Source organism: Peromyscus maniculatus, chromosome 2 (genome assembly GCF_049852395.1).
Source record: "Peromyscus maniculatus bairdii isolate BWxNUB_F1_BW_parent chromosome 2, HU_Pman_BW_mat_3.1, whole genome shotgun sequence".
Classification (NCBI taxonomy): domain Eukaryota; kingdom Metazoa; phylum Chordata; class Mammalia; order Rodentia; family Cricetidae; genus Peromyscus; species Peromyscus maniculatus.
Window position 1 is genome coordinate 106055792 of NC_134853.1, and position 12732 is coordinate 106068523.

Consider the following 12732-nt stretch of genomic DNA (forward strand, 5'->3'; position numbering starts at 1 on the left):
GTTCACCTTGTAACTAGGACTTTATAGTTCCTTTAATTAGAAATTTTACCATCAATTATATCCATAAAATAATAAATCAATATGTTTAAATCTTGCTGAAGCTATACTGACCTAGTTTGGAGGTGGTTGTTGTTCATGTGTATGTGTTTGTGTATGTGTGTTGCATGCATGCTTGTGTATGTGTGTCTTACACATGTAAACGTGCATGTCCATATTCTGCATTATCTGGATATATGCTTATTCTGTCCAGTTAGTGTTAAAAATTCCCTGTTGAAATGGCGTCAGACTGCTTAATACTGCAGGTTGATATAGTGCCTTTTTGGGCCACTGAGCCTGGACTCTGGAATATAATTGCCTGGTAGTATTGATTTAATTGCCCAGGTTTATTTGTGGACTCCTAATTATTGACTGGAGGTAAATTTAATGGAGCAGTCTTTATGAAGACTGAGAAGCGCTGCTGTTGCTGCTGTACATAATGAACTGCATCCTATGCCTTCACATCATTTTTCAGGCTAATTTTATTCTGTTGTGACAGTATGATAACATTGAAAAAGTCAAAGACTTTTTTATTTTATTACTGACATAGGTGGTTTTGCTGATGTCTTTGGATTCTGTGAGAAGAAAAAATGGGCATTTCAATGGTTGCACTTGAATGTCACTTTATAATTATGCCCAAGAGATAAATCTATAAAATAGAAAACATCTCTTTTCTTCTCTCTCTATCCCAGCAATTATATTTGTCCTGTGTTTTCAGAAATCTTTCCTTTGCCCACTAGGTTTTTAGAGTCTGAGAGGCTCACCGAGTTGTATGGGCAAAACTGTAAATATGTGTAGTTAGTGTACAGCCTCTGTCTCCTCATGTAGCATTATTTACACACCCTTTGCACTGTGAAATAAGTGAGCATATTCCCTACAAAAGTACCTGACTTGATTCTAGTATAACAGTACAAAATGTTTAAAAGATAAACATGTAGGGCATATCGTGTCTACTCTCCTCCTGTATTGTTTGGTCGTGTGTGTGATAGCATCCTGAATATTGTGACTAATCAGCCCCATGACTGTTGACTGCTTTCATGATGCCAGCTATACTGATGACACATTCACAACAAGATGAAAAGCAGATTCTGCCATGTGGCATGGTGAAGCTGTATAATATAAAATCTATCACGGTATAAAATCTATCACGGTCCTTCGTCAGAGAACACTAGAATGGAAGGTTAGACCCTTTTATAGGTGGATGTGTTTAGTTACAGAGTACAAGAACATAATCTCACTATTTTAAGTAGCTATAATGTAATTAGTAGTTCTGTGTATTTGATATTTTTCTGAAGTTTGCAGATTCCTAGTAAGAATCGCACTGAAAAATACCTTTCTAAGATCTGCTTTCATTTTTCTGTGATATGGATGTCTTTATCTGAAAATTTTTACTTGTGCTTTCTTTTCATATTGATATAATATTAAGCTCACAATTTGTGAGGGAGACAAAGAAATAAAGATGAGGGAACCTCCCCCCCCCCTTTTTTTTGGTTTTTCGAGACATGGTTTCTCTGTGTAGCTTTGCATCTTTCCTGGAACTCACTCTGTAGCCCAGACTGTCCTCAAACTAACAGAGATCCGCCTGCTTCTGCCTCCCTAGTGCTGGGATTAAAGACTTGTGCCACCACTGCCCAGCATAAAATTTGTTTTTATGTAGTTTAAGGAATGACTGAAAATAGAACTAAAACCAGATGATTCTGGCATTTGAGCAAGAATGTGCCTTAGGAAGATAGAGGGCATCAGTGTGTGCAGGGCTGTGGAGATGGAAGAGATGAGGGCAGAGGATCTGGATGTGCCCAGCCATGGAAACAGGAGAGCTGCCCACATTACCCAGAGTTAATACACCGCCGACATGAGAGTCCATGACCAGTCCGAAATCAAAGATGGACTATTTCAGTACCCTGCATAATGAGGAAGCTGAAGGTGTGCTGAAGAACTTCAGTGATCACGAGAGCCAGTGTGTTAGGAAGGAATTTTTAAATAGTTACTGAAGCCATGGACTTTTTAGTAAGTTAACAATATTTGAAGTGTTTTGTTTTTCCTTAATTCATCCCAGCCTTTTGTTGGTCTGGCCTCAGGTTAAGAAAATATTTCACATTCTTGTGTGAATTAGAAAAGATTGAAAGCCCAGATACTTGTATTGGCACCGATTAGCCCCCTTCCCCCTCCAGTGGCTGAGAACGAAGCTGTATTCTCAGCTTAGTTTTCCCTTGGCTTTACATGTTTCTGTTCCCGTTGGTTGCTTCCGATCTTACAAATGCTGAAGTTTAAAGTGGTCGTTTTCTCTGGTGTCCTCTAAAGATATGCTTTCCTTCTCCAGAATGCCTGAGAGTGTGATGAACCCCCTGGCCTTTGTAATTGGAGGAAACTATCAGCACAAAAATTAACCTAAGTCCCTCACAGAACTCTGAAACCATCACTCTGTGAACCTGCTTCCTGCGTGGAAGTTGTAACATGTGTTCATGTACTCACAGGCTGCATGCTTACCTGCTCTCACACATACAGAACTGCATGGTCACCCACAGACATTCCTCATAACTAGCTGAAATAGCAAGATTTAAATTCTCTACTCACCCAGCTTCAGTGATTTTATGTAACAATTTGAAGCCTGCTTTTGTTTGAAAAAAGTCACTTTTGGTTAAAGTTAAAGCAATTCTTTAAAATTATGAAATCCTAAACTATACTATGGGCTTGTGGTAACTCTCTTTCTTTAGTAGCCACCTTTGTGTAGTTTTATCTACTGGAGAACATATTCTTGTGTTAGAATAAACCAGTTTCTAGCTGGTACTCTAAAAGTAAATCTTACACAAACACCAGTAGATTCTCTCCTTCATGTTCTACTCAAGATCAGTGGTGTGTTCACTCAAAACCTTTAGAGGGTGCCTATGGTATGCAACAGCATTGGTCACCATGGGAGGCCAAGGCAATAATTCAGACCCTGGGTTTTTAATCTAAAAAAGGAAACACCAAGGTCTCTGTGAAGGTGAGAAGAAAACAGAACCCGTATGCATGATTGATGGGAAGGTAAAGCACTTTGGCCACTCCTCAAGAGATTTATATTGCCCAGAAATTCTGCTTCTCAGTGCTTAACAGAACTGAAAGCAGGCTCCTGAGCAGACACTTGTATACCCAAGTTCATAACAGTTTTATAGACAAGAGTGAAAACCATCCCAGTGTCTGTTGATGAATACGTAGATAAATGTCTCTCTCTGTCTCTCTCTGCCTCTCTCTCTTTCTCTTTCACACACACACATACACACACACACACACACACACACACACACATCAATTATTCCTTTCAGCCAACAGAGATAAGCCTTCAGAAGCTTACAATCTATTGTTAGAAGTAGGAGTGTTCTCCTTATGTAGATATTAAACATTATTTGGGGGCTCAAAAGAACTAGTTATGAATATGAATGTTTAGATTGTGAATTTGAAAATTAATTCTGGTAAATAAGAAGCTTAACTTTAAAAAATGATATTCAGAAAGGTATGTATGAATTCTAAACCTCCACATTGTGGCCTAGAGGTGAACATTTGGGAGGTGATCAGGTCATGAGGGCAGGTCACTCGTGAATAGAATTAGAGCCTGTGAGACAAAGGAGCTTTCCAGTTCTTCTCTGTACCACACAAGAGCACAGAGAAGACCACAGCCTATAAATCAACAGTGCCCTCTGCAGACACTGGTAGCAGCCGAGCCTTAGTTTTAGTTTTGCCGACCTCCTGAACTGTGAGATTTACATGCTCATTGAAGTCACTCAGTCTGTGGTACTGTGTTACAGTTGCCTGAACCAATTAGATAACTCTTAACTGTAAAGGTAGGAATGGACATGTTCTCTACCATATAGTTCTTGACTTTGGAGGAAGGAATGATATTAAATGAAAAACCATTTACTACTGATAGTAAATATATTGTTTGTCCTACTATATGTTGCCTTTGCCAGTAAAACAGGTTCCCATGGTTCTTGTGGTATGTGTGGGAGGTGGGGTAAAGAAGGAATGTGGGAGACCTCAGTGTTCACCATAGGTAGCACAGGTCCAAATTGAGGTCAAGAAGGTGTAGGGAAATGAGGTTGTCTCTGGGACAGTATCTTTGTCCAACGAATTATCCTGAAGGTAAGGGGTTGCCTTTGGCCTATGAGCGCACATGTCATTAGTTTGGTAAAAATGGCTTGATAGGCATGGGTCAGGTAAGACCATAGCCTCCCATGGAGATTTGAGTGATAGCTTTTAGCATATGCATAAATGATCAAAAGAATGCAGTCTTACCACAGGCCTAGGATGCTGGTGGGTTTGCAGGAAAGGTTCAGCTAACGTAAATGTTCACACGTTTCTCTTCCATCTTAGGACATAAAGAGTTTGCTAACAATTCCTTTCCTAAATCCTGAAATATCTTAACAAAGGTCATCATCTCCTAAGGACTTCATAAGTAGGATAGTTTACCAATTTGCTTTAAATGTTACCTAAGTATTCCTTGAGACAAAAGAAAAATTTAAAATAACTTGAGTGTCTTAACTCTTTCAGTTCTTGTCTATAGCTTCTAGAGCCGTTTTCAAATTGTAAGTGATGACACATTACAGATTCTATCAGAATTGGAGGGCATCAGACACAGCCCTCTCTGTCAGCTTTCAGTGGTGCTCCAAGATGCATCTGGGAGGGCAAGCAGGAGAAATCTGAGTGACCATTAGGAAACATATTTCAAAATCAAGTGCCAAATTTAATTGTAGGTGACTTCTTCCCCATAGCATTCCTAATTATTTTAACAAGTTCTCTCTTCTAGTTTTGAGGTAATTAGATCTGTCCATTTAGATATGTAAGTCTGTGCATGTATGAGTCTATATTGATGTGTGAATAAGCAGATACATAGCATTATACCAAATTGTGTACCCTAACTTTGACTGTAAACTCCATTGGCCTTCCTTAGAATGTCTTGAATCTCACTGTAAACAGTCCTTTGACTAGCAGCTATAATATCAAAATTTTATATTTTTATTTTGAAAACTCAGGTTAGATCTTAATACAGGTAATATCTTTTGAAGAATAATTCAACCAAGAAAAACAAGAATAAAAATAGTTACACTGTTAGCTTTCTCCCTTATATTTATAGGTTAGTCTTATTTTAGTATACCAGCTTTCAATTTTAAGTTATCTGATATTCCAGTCAATGCTGATGTCTTGGTGCCATAGATGTTAGGCTTCAGTGTTTTCTTAAGATAGATCTCAAACATCTGAATTTTTATCTCACCTTATACAGGAAAATTAACTACAGTTTTCTGAATGTGAATGATTTTAGGATTCTGACCATGGCAAACCAATTACAAAAAGCAAAAGGGAGGTTAAAAATCCAAAGTTTAGTTGTTCAGACATCCCCGATAAACCTTCATACCAAGAAATCTCACTCAGCATCAAATCTTCCTGCTCCACATTTCCTGGATGCCAGAGATGTAAAACTCTCTCTCTCTCTCTGCCTTTCTATAACTAGGAACTTAACTTCTCCATTTTTATGTAGGAAAAAAATCAATCATACAAGCTCCCTGAATATTGTGATCTAGCACATGCCATCAAAAGTGAAAAACAAGGCAGTATAATTGTTAGGTTTGTTGTTTTTGTATATTTAATGGAATGTGTATGTTGGCCAGTCCAGCTGCCATTTAAATCCAAACTAAAATCCTGTCCCGAGAAGGATAGTGGTGCTTCTGTGTCTGAGGTATTTGTTGGAGAGGCTTAGCAGCCTTCAGAATGCATGCAGAAACAGCATCATTGACTATAAACTGTCCAGGAGAAACAAGCTTGTTCTTGATATGGACTAACAAGTAGCAAAAGGTGCAGGTTTTTTGGTTCTTAAAAATATTTTACACTTAAAAACATACTTCAACTATGAATGAAGGTATAAGCTTATAATCCTAGGACTCTATATGTACCTAAAACAATTAGGCAAGCCATGGTATTTTTTTTCCAAGATACACCATATTTTAAAGTGCTATTTCAGGCCTAACTCTAACCAATCTAGAGCTGTATGCTAAGAACTGATGTTTATGTAATTCTCATAAGATTTTTGAGGAGAGGGCTATTGGATGGCTCAGCAGCTAGGAGTACATACTGTTCTTGCAGAGGACCCAAGTATGAGTTCCAATGCCCATATCAGGCAGGTCATACCCATCTGTAACTCCAGCTCCAGGGCATTCAACACCCTATTCTAAATTCCACTCATGCCTGCACTCATATGTACATACCCACCCAGAGACACACATGAATACATTCTTAAAAATGAAACTAAAAGGATTTTGAAGAGCTTTTATGCATCACTAAAGATTGTTGTATTCATCTAACTTTAGATTAACATTAATTTGTGACATTTACATTTTAACGGTGATCTGTATATGGTATAAGTCATGACTCTCAATTAACCAATATGGCAGTTGACTGAGAAATCTCATTATTAATCTCTTAGGAATCTTTATGAATTAATTCTAAATTAAGCAGAATCTTATTTGTATAACCTAATAAAAAACATTGCTAAATAAATGAATAGTGTAAACTTAGGAAGGAGTGCTAGTTTTAAAACTGAGGCTCCTGGTACATGGAAAGACTCAAAGGCAGGAACTATTTGTCATATGTGAAAGAATCTATGGGAACTTTCTAGTTGACTTTGGGACGTACTCATTTGAAACAATGAATCTGTTTATTAAGTATTTTATAATTCTACCTTTCTTTAATCCTTTTTAAAATTTATTAAAATTAACTATTTTTATAAAAATTAGATCAATTTTCTGTTATAAAATTCCTTAAGATTGAGCACTATATATTTGTATTTATTTGCGGTATGTTATACACATTTCGTGAAGGTGTGTGTGCCAGTGCACACACCCATACACAGACTTTTAGAGCCCAGAAGAGGACACTGGGTGTCCTGTCCTCTCACTCCCCAGCTTATACCCTGTGCCCAGGGTCTCAGTGAACCTGGAGCTTTCCCTGTGAGGGCCAGGCTGGTTGGTCGTCAGTGAGCTCTTGTCTCCACCCACAATTGCAGGGTTAGAGGTGCACGCATCACATCCAGCTTTACCCAGGTACCACGGATCTGGATCAGGACTTCACGCTTGTGCAGCAAGCGCTCCCATCTACTGAGCAGATGGCTCTCCTACATAGATTTAAATTTTCATTTACTTGTCATGAAAAGGCCTTTGTACATGTGAATTCACAGCAACTGTAATCGTATGCACAAGACCTATAAAATAAAACCCACAAAGTCCCAGCATGGATGGAGGAGTGTCTCCCAGAGTCTCATCCTTGCCTAAGGAGCTTTTGACAGCTGATGGCTGCTGCAGGTGAGAGTCAGTTTTCTTCAGAGATCTGGTCCCCTAGAGAGTCCCACGATTTAGTAGATGGTCATACAACCCATGCACGTACAAGTAGCACTAAATGAACTCCATGGTTTAAAAATACCATCCATGAAGTTAGGAAGGAAAGTGGTTTGGGGGACAGGAAGAATTAGAAGAGAGAAAATAGAGGCTGTCTTTGACCAAAACACATTATATGCATGTATGAAATTCCCAAACAGCAAAATGTATATTTTTTCTATGACCATTTTGAACTACATCTAACATTACAATAATAAAGCACAAACTTATAAACTTCAGTCAGAATGAATGCTGAGTTTAGAGGAAAAAACTGCGAGAAATGATGCATTGTTAGCTAGGTAATCACAAAGCCAGCATGCTTCCAACACATGTTCCATAGAGACTGTGAAATAGACCGTGAGAAAGGACCAAAGACTGTATTTAAAAACTGGCAGTTTTACTCTTGGAGAAGCAGAGAAGCATAGTGCCCATGAAGCACCTTGGAGACATGTTAAGAGGTCCTGAGATAATGGAACTATATTAAAGTTTGGTGCTACTCAGATTTGCTTGATCAGAGAATTCTTTTCTAGAAAAAAAAATAGAAAATGAACTTTTAAGCATTCATTTCTGCTTTTGTTTCTGCCAATAAAAGATGGGAGGTCGTTCCATCTTATCTATCTTGCTTTTAAATAGAAAATGCGTATTTATGTACATAGTTAAATAATAGTTACCCAAGGGTCTTGTCATTTGGGGCCTAGTGCTTGCCAGACAAAAATGAGTCTTTTCAGTATGCATTCTTTAAAAGCTAATATTAATGCCCTGATGACTTAATTATCAAATGAGGAAAACGAGCAATTTTATCAGTGTAACTCCTTTCTGCATCCCAGACATGCTATTTGTCAAAGCAAGAATTTGTTGTTATTGTCTTCAAGAAAAAAGGCAGGTACATCCTTTTTTTTGTATCTAGTGTTCTTTTTTTTCACATTTTTAAAATTGAAACGTGTATGCTGTGTATGCTTATTGTGATGGTTTTTCCACCTAGAAAGGCTCTTTCATGTCAACTTGTATATCTTATGGTCTATGGTCGGTTATACCTTGAAACTAAAGAAATGTCCTGTTTTGACACTTTCTTTTCTGGTAAATTTCAGTGAGAAGATGTGCAAAGCTTTTGAGTTTGGAAAAAGCAGGCATACACCCAGACTGTTTTTAGGAAAAAGCTAGTTAAAAAGTACGAAGCTACTTAAAGATCTTAGCCAATATTTTCTCTTCTTCCCAGTTCAATTCAGGAAAGAACCATTTTGATTGACTTAATCAAACCCTTTGGCTGTGCCATACAGAGGACAGCGGCTGGCTGGCTTTGCTCAGTCCTGACTAGGGACACCACCAGTGTTTGTCCTAACCACAAAAACCTGATGTGACTTCCCTCTAGGAAGGGGATATGAATATTATAAGCATTCTAACATATTTAGGGAAACAAAAAAAGAGTATTTTTCAATCAAAGGGACAAACCCAAGAAATACTTAATGAATTTCCTAATTATGACAGACCTCTTATGTGAGACCAGAGAGAGGGAACAAGATAAAAAGAAATAAGTCAAACTGCAGAAGGTATTTGAGGCGGCAGTACAGACTTTCCCTTACTTACAACCCATATGGGGTATGTCTACATTCTACCAGCAAGCCAAGGAAGCAGCAGGAACAATAAAACTACCAGCAAAGTTATATCAATTATGAAATTTTAAAATGTGCTCACATTTCATAAACTCAGCAGTTTCTGAAACATGTGTATTACACTTTGATATACCAAACAAACTTTAACAACTTAATCAATGGGTATACTTTCACCATTTTTTTCTCTCTGAAATTTTATCCTGCAACTCTTGAGATATTGGGTTCTCATACAGACAAGTGTATTGATAGTTCTCTCTCATTCTTTTATGAGTGATGAACATATAGTACCACTACTGTGGGCCTGTGTGCCCTAGAGATGACTGTAACCTGCTATTGATCAGCTGATTGAAGATGAATGGCTTAGCTGCTTGTATTGCAGATTACATCATTAACATGGTCAGTAAACCATGAATTGTTCAATAAGGCGTTTATCTTTTTTCATTTTACTTCTGCTCTTCTATCATTTTTATTAGAAGAGCCAAAATTGCCCACACCAACCAGGAAGATCTGTTGAAAAGAGATCCAGTAGGGTCCCATTATGACTTCAGAGTTACAGACAGCTAAATTCTAATGGCTTAATGATATTTAGTGAGAGGTTTTATCAGTTTTTTCCAATTTGTATTACTTTATTATATTTGTGTGTTTGTGTGTGTATGTGTATGTCTGCATGTCTGTATGTCTATGTAGGTTACATGACAACCTCAGGGGTCAGTTCTCTCCTTCCACCTTGTGGATTCTGGGAATGGAACCCAGGCTTCATGGCAAGTGCCTTTATCTTCTAGGCCATCTTATCAACCCTTGTATATATTTTTGAACCAAAGAAAATACAGAGTTTTGATAATTTTTTGGTTTCTTTTTCTCTTACAGCTTCCTTTTGCCTCATATTTACTCGAAGCAGTACTGGAAAAAATAAATGAAAACAAGAAACTAACTGAAGGATATTTCACAGTTATGAAAGACATTAGATAATGTTATAGATACAGTTCAAGCATGAGCATTTCATGTGCTGTGGTTGTAAACAGTCCAGAACAGTATCTACTCCAGTTATCAATGGGTGGCTTCAATATCAAAATAAATTTCTGAAACTAATTGATTCCTGAACAAGTGACCCTAACTAAGTGCTTAGCCACTTAAAAGGAGAGTCTAGCATTTGGTTGTTGGATATAAATACTGTCACAAATACAAATTAAAAGTGATTTTCCTCCAGTACAGAGAAAGAAGCTTGAACAAGTTTGTTACACATTGGTCTGAGTATAAAAAGAAAAAGGCGTAAATAAAGAACTTAATATTCTAAATTTTATATGCAAACTAGGCTTTTACATAAAACTGTTATAAGTGGCCCTTTGTGATCCAGTGAATAACATATTTGTGTGGTGAGAAAATATAAAGTAAATTATCCTAACATTATCCTAACATGAATGAGGAGCATTGAATGAAGCTATTATGTGGTTCATTGTGCCTCTTCTCATTGACATACTGGATTATACAGAAGATACTTTGTTTTTCTAGAACTGTCTGGCAAAAATAAAAAAAAAAAAACATTTTCTCTTCCTTTCTCTCCTTGTACAGTCTTATAAATGAACAAGGGCAGGACACCGGTGTCTAATGTTGGTGGAGACCTAGCCAAGCTCCTACCATCGTTACCTAATTACCAATGCCTTCTCACCATGACAGACCATTGCATTTGGTTCCTGAATTCCCCCCTCACCGCACTTCCTCCCTGTGTTCTTGCCACACACCCTTGGTGTCTCTGAGTCACTGAACTTTGGCCTCCACACTTGATGTAGGTGTCCTGTCTTTGCAGAATGCTCTGTGTGTAGCTTTACTCAGACATGTCTTTTTCTCATTATTCAGGTTCAGTTTATCAGTTCCCTTTTAGACATATTCTCTGAATATCTTACTGTTTACATGAAATCATCTATTTTAAATGTGGTCACTTCTTTGTTTATGGTTTATTCTCATTTTTTTCCTTAGAATGTAGATTCCATGAAATTAAGGCAGGGGTTGGCAAATTAAGGCCCATAGCCAAATCTGGCCTGCCACCTACTTTTATATGGTCCACAGACTAAAAAATTTTTTACTTTATTAAACTGTTTTGAAAACAATACTTTGTAGCATGTAAAATCATATGAGATTTAATTTTACTGTCTTATCAATAAAGATTTATTGAAATTTTGTGATGCTCATTCCTTTGCACAGCACTTGGTATAGCTTGAACACTATGGCAGTGCAGCTGGTGACTGGCAGAGGCTGAATGTCGTACTCTGCTAACTTGGCACTGCTGCTCAGCTTGCTATAGCATGGTGACACAGTTTGACTAGAAAGCAATGCTGGGAAGTTCAAAATATTAGTACATATCCAACCTGCCAGAGCCATTGAACTCACACTCGCAAGACACGGGGCAGTGTGCTTCGTCTTGTCCTGCACCGGATAGCAGAGTCTTGTGTTGTGTAACGACACTTTACCGACACTAAGGAACGCAGTACACATGGACAACCAGAATCAACACCCCTCAGAGTGTCACCACTCACAGGAGAGTGTCAGTCAGAAAAGTACACGGCTGCAAATAGAACAGCCTCTCACAGGACTTGGTTATAAAAATAAACACAGAGAGAAGAGAAACAGGATACAGCAAGGACGGAAGTGAGAGGCCTGGAAAACTGGCCCTTTACAGTGTTCACCGGTTAAGCCCCCTTACTTCTGGATTTCCTATGTGGCTAGAAGGACTTTGCAGTGAGATTAGGATCATGAGCTGGATATACTTGGGCTATCCGCATAGATTCTTTTTTATTCTTTCTCCTCCTCCTCCTCCTTCTCCTCCTCCTCCTCCTCCTCCTCTTCTTCTTCTTCTTCCTCTTCCTCTTCTTTTTTTTTTTTTTTTTTTTTGGTTTTTGAGAAGGGTTTCTCTGTGTAGCATTGGAACCTGTCCTGGATCTCACTCTGTAGACCAGGCTGGCCTCGAACTCACAGGGATCCACCTGCCTCTGCCTCCAAAGTGCTGGGATTAAAGGCATGCACCACCACCGCCTGGATTCCACATGGATTCTTAAATGCAGAGTCAGATAGAGGAAGAGAGACAGAGAGAAGGGAAAGAGAGTGTGCTCTTGCAGTTGCAAACAAAAAGACAGAGGAATTTGAAAACGCTGCACTACTGGTTTGAAATATGAGGAAAAGGACCCATAAGCAAAGGAATCCAAGTCACCCTTGGAGACTAGAAAAGGCAAGAAAATGTGCATCCTTCAGAAGAACTCTGATACAAACTGATTAGTCGGTGAGTTTGAGTTTGAACGTCCAGATCTAGTAGGGGTATTTCTTTTCTTGTTTCTTGTTTTAAGCTGGGAAGTTTGTGGTAATCAAAGTCGGAAAGGCAGTTGGCAAAAGTCAACACAAAGACCAGCAATATGGCTCAGTGTGTAAGGTCACTGACCAGCAACCCTATAAACCTGTGACTCCAGAATCCACAGAGAAAGAGAGAGCCAACTCCCACAAGTTGTCTTCTAAGCACACATGCACTGTGACATTTGTGCTCACCCCCAGACAAAAGAAATGGTTAAGAAGCCACAAAAGCAAAAAGGGACTTCCGAGAACAAATTGAAGTAGTTCCTCATTTTGATTAAGAACAACTTCAGAACACCTACTACCAACACTGTGCAAAACAGTGGAGACAGCATTTTCTCCTAAAGTCAGCA

At 38.4% G+C, this 12732-nt stretch overlaps 1 protein-coding gene across 10 annotated transcripts in view; it reads left to right on the forward strand.

Annotated features, from left to right (window-relative positions):
* Nucleotides 1-11218, forward strand: part of Cntln (centlein) — a 260522-nt gene extending 249304 nt beyond the window's left edge. For all 10 annotated transcript variants that reach the window (XM_076564463.1, XM_076564465.1, XM_076564466.1 and 7 more), the window contains one exon: nucleotides 9911-11218. In XM_076564463.1, coding sequence (XP_076420578.1) covers nucleotides 9911-10012 — 102 coding nt within the window. In that variant the 3' untranslated portion in view covers nucleotides 10013-11218. The remainder of the gene's footprint in view (nucleotides 1-9910) is intronic.
* The last annotated feature ends 1514 nt before the right edge of the window (nucleotides 11219-12732 follow it).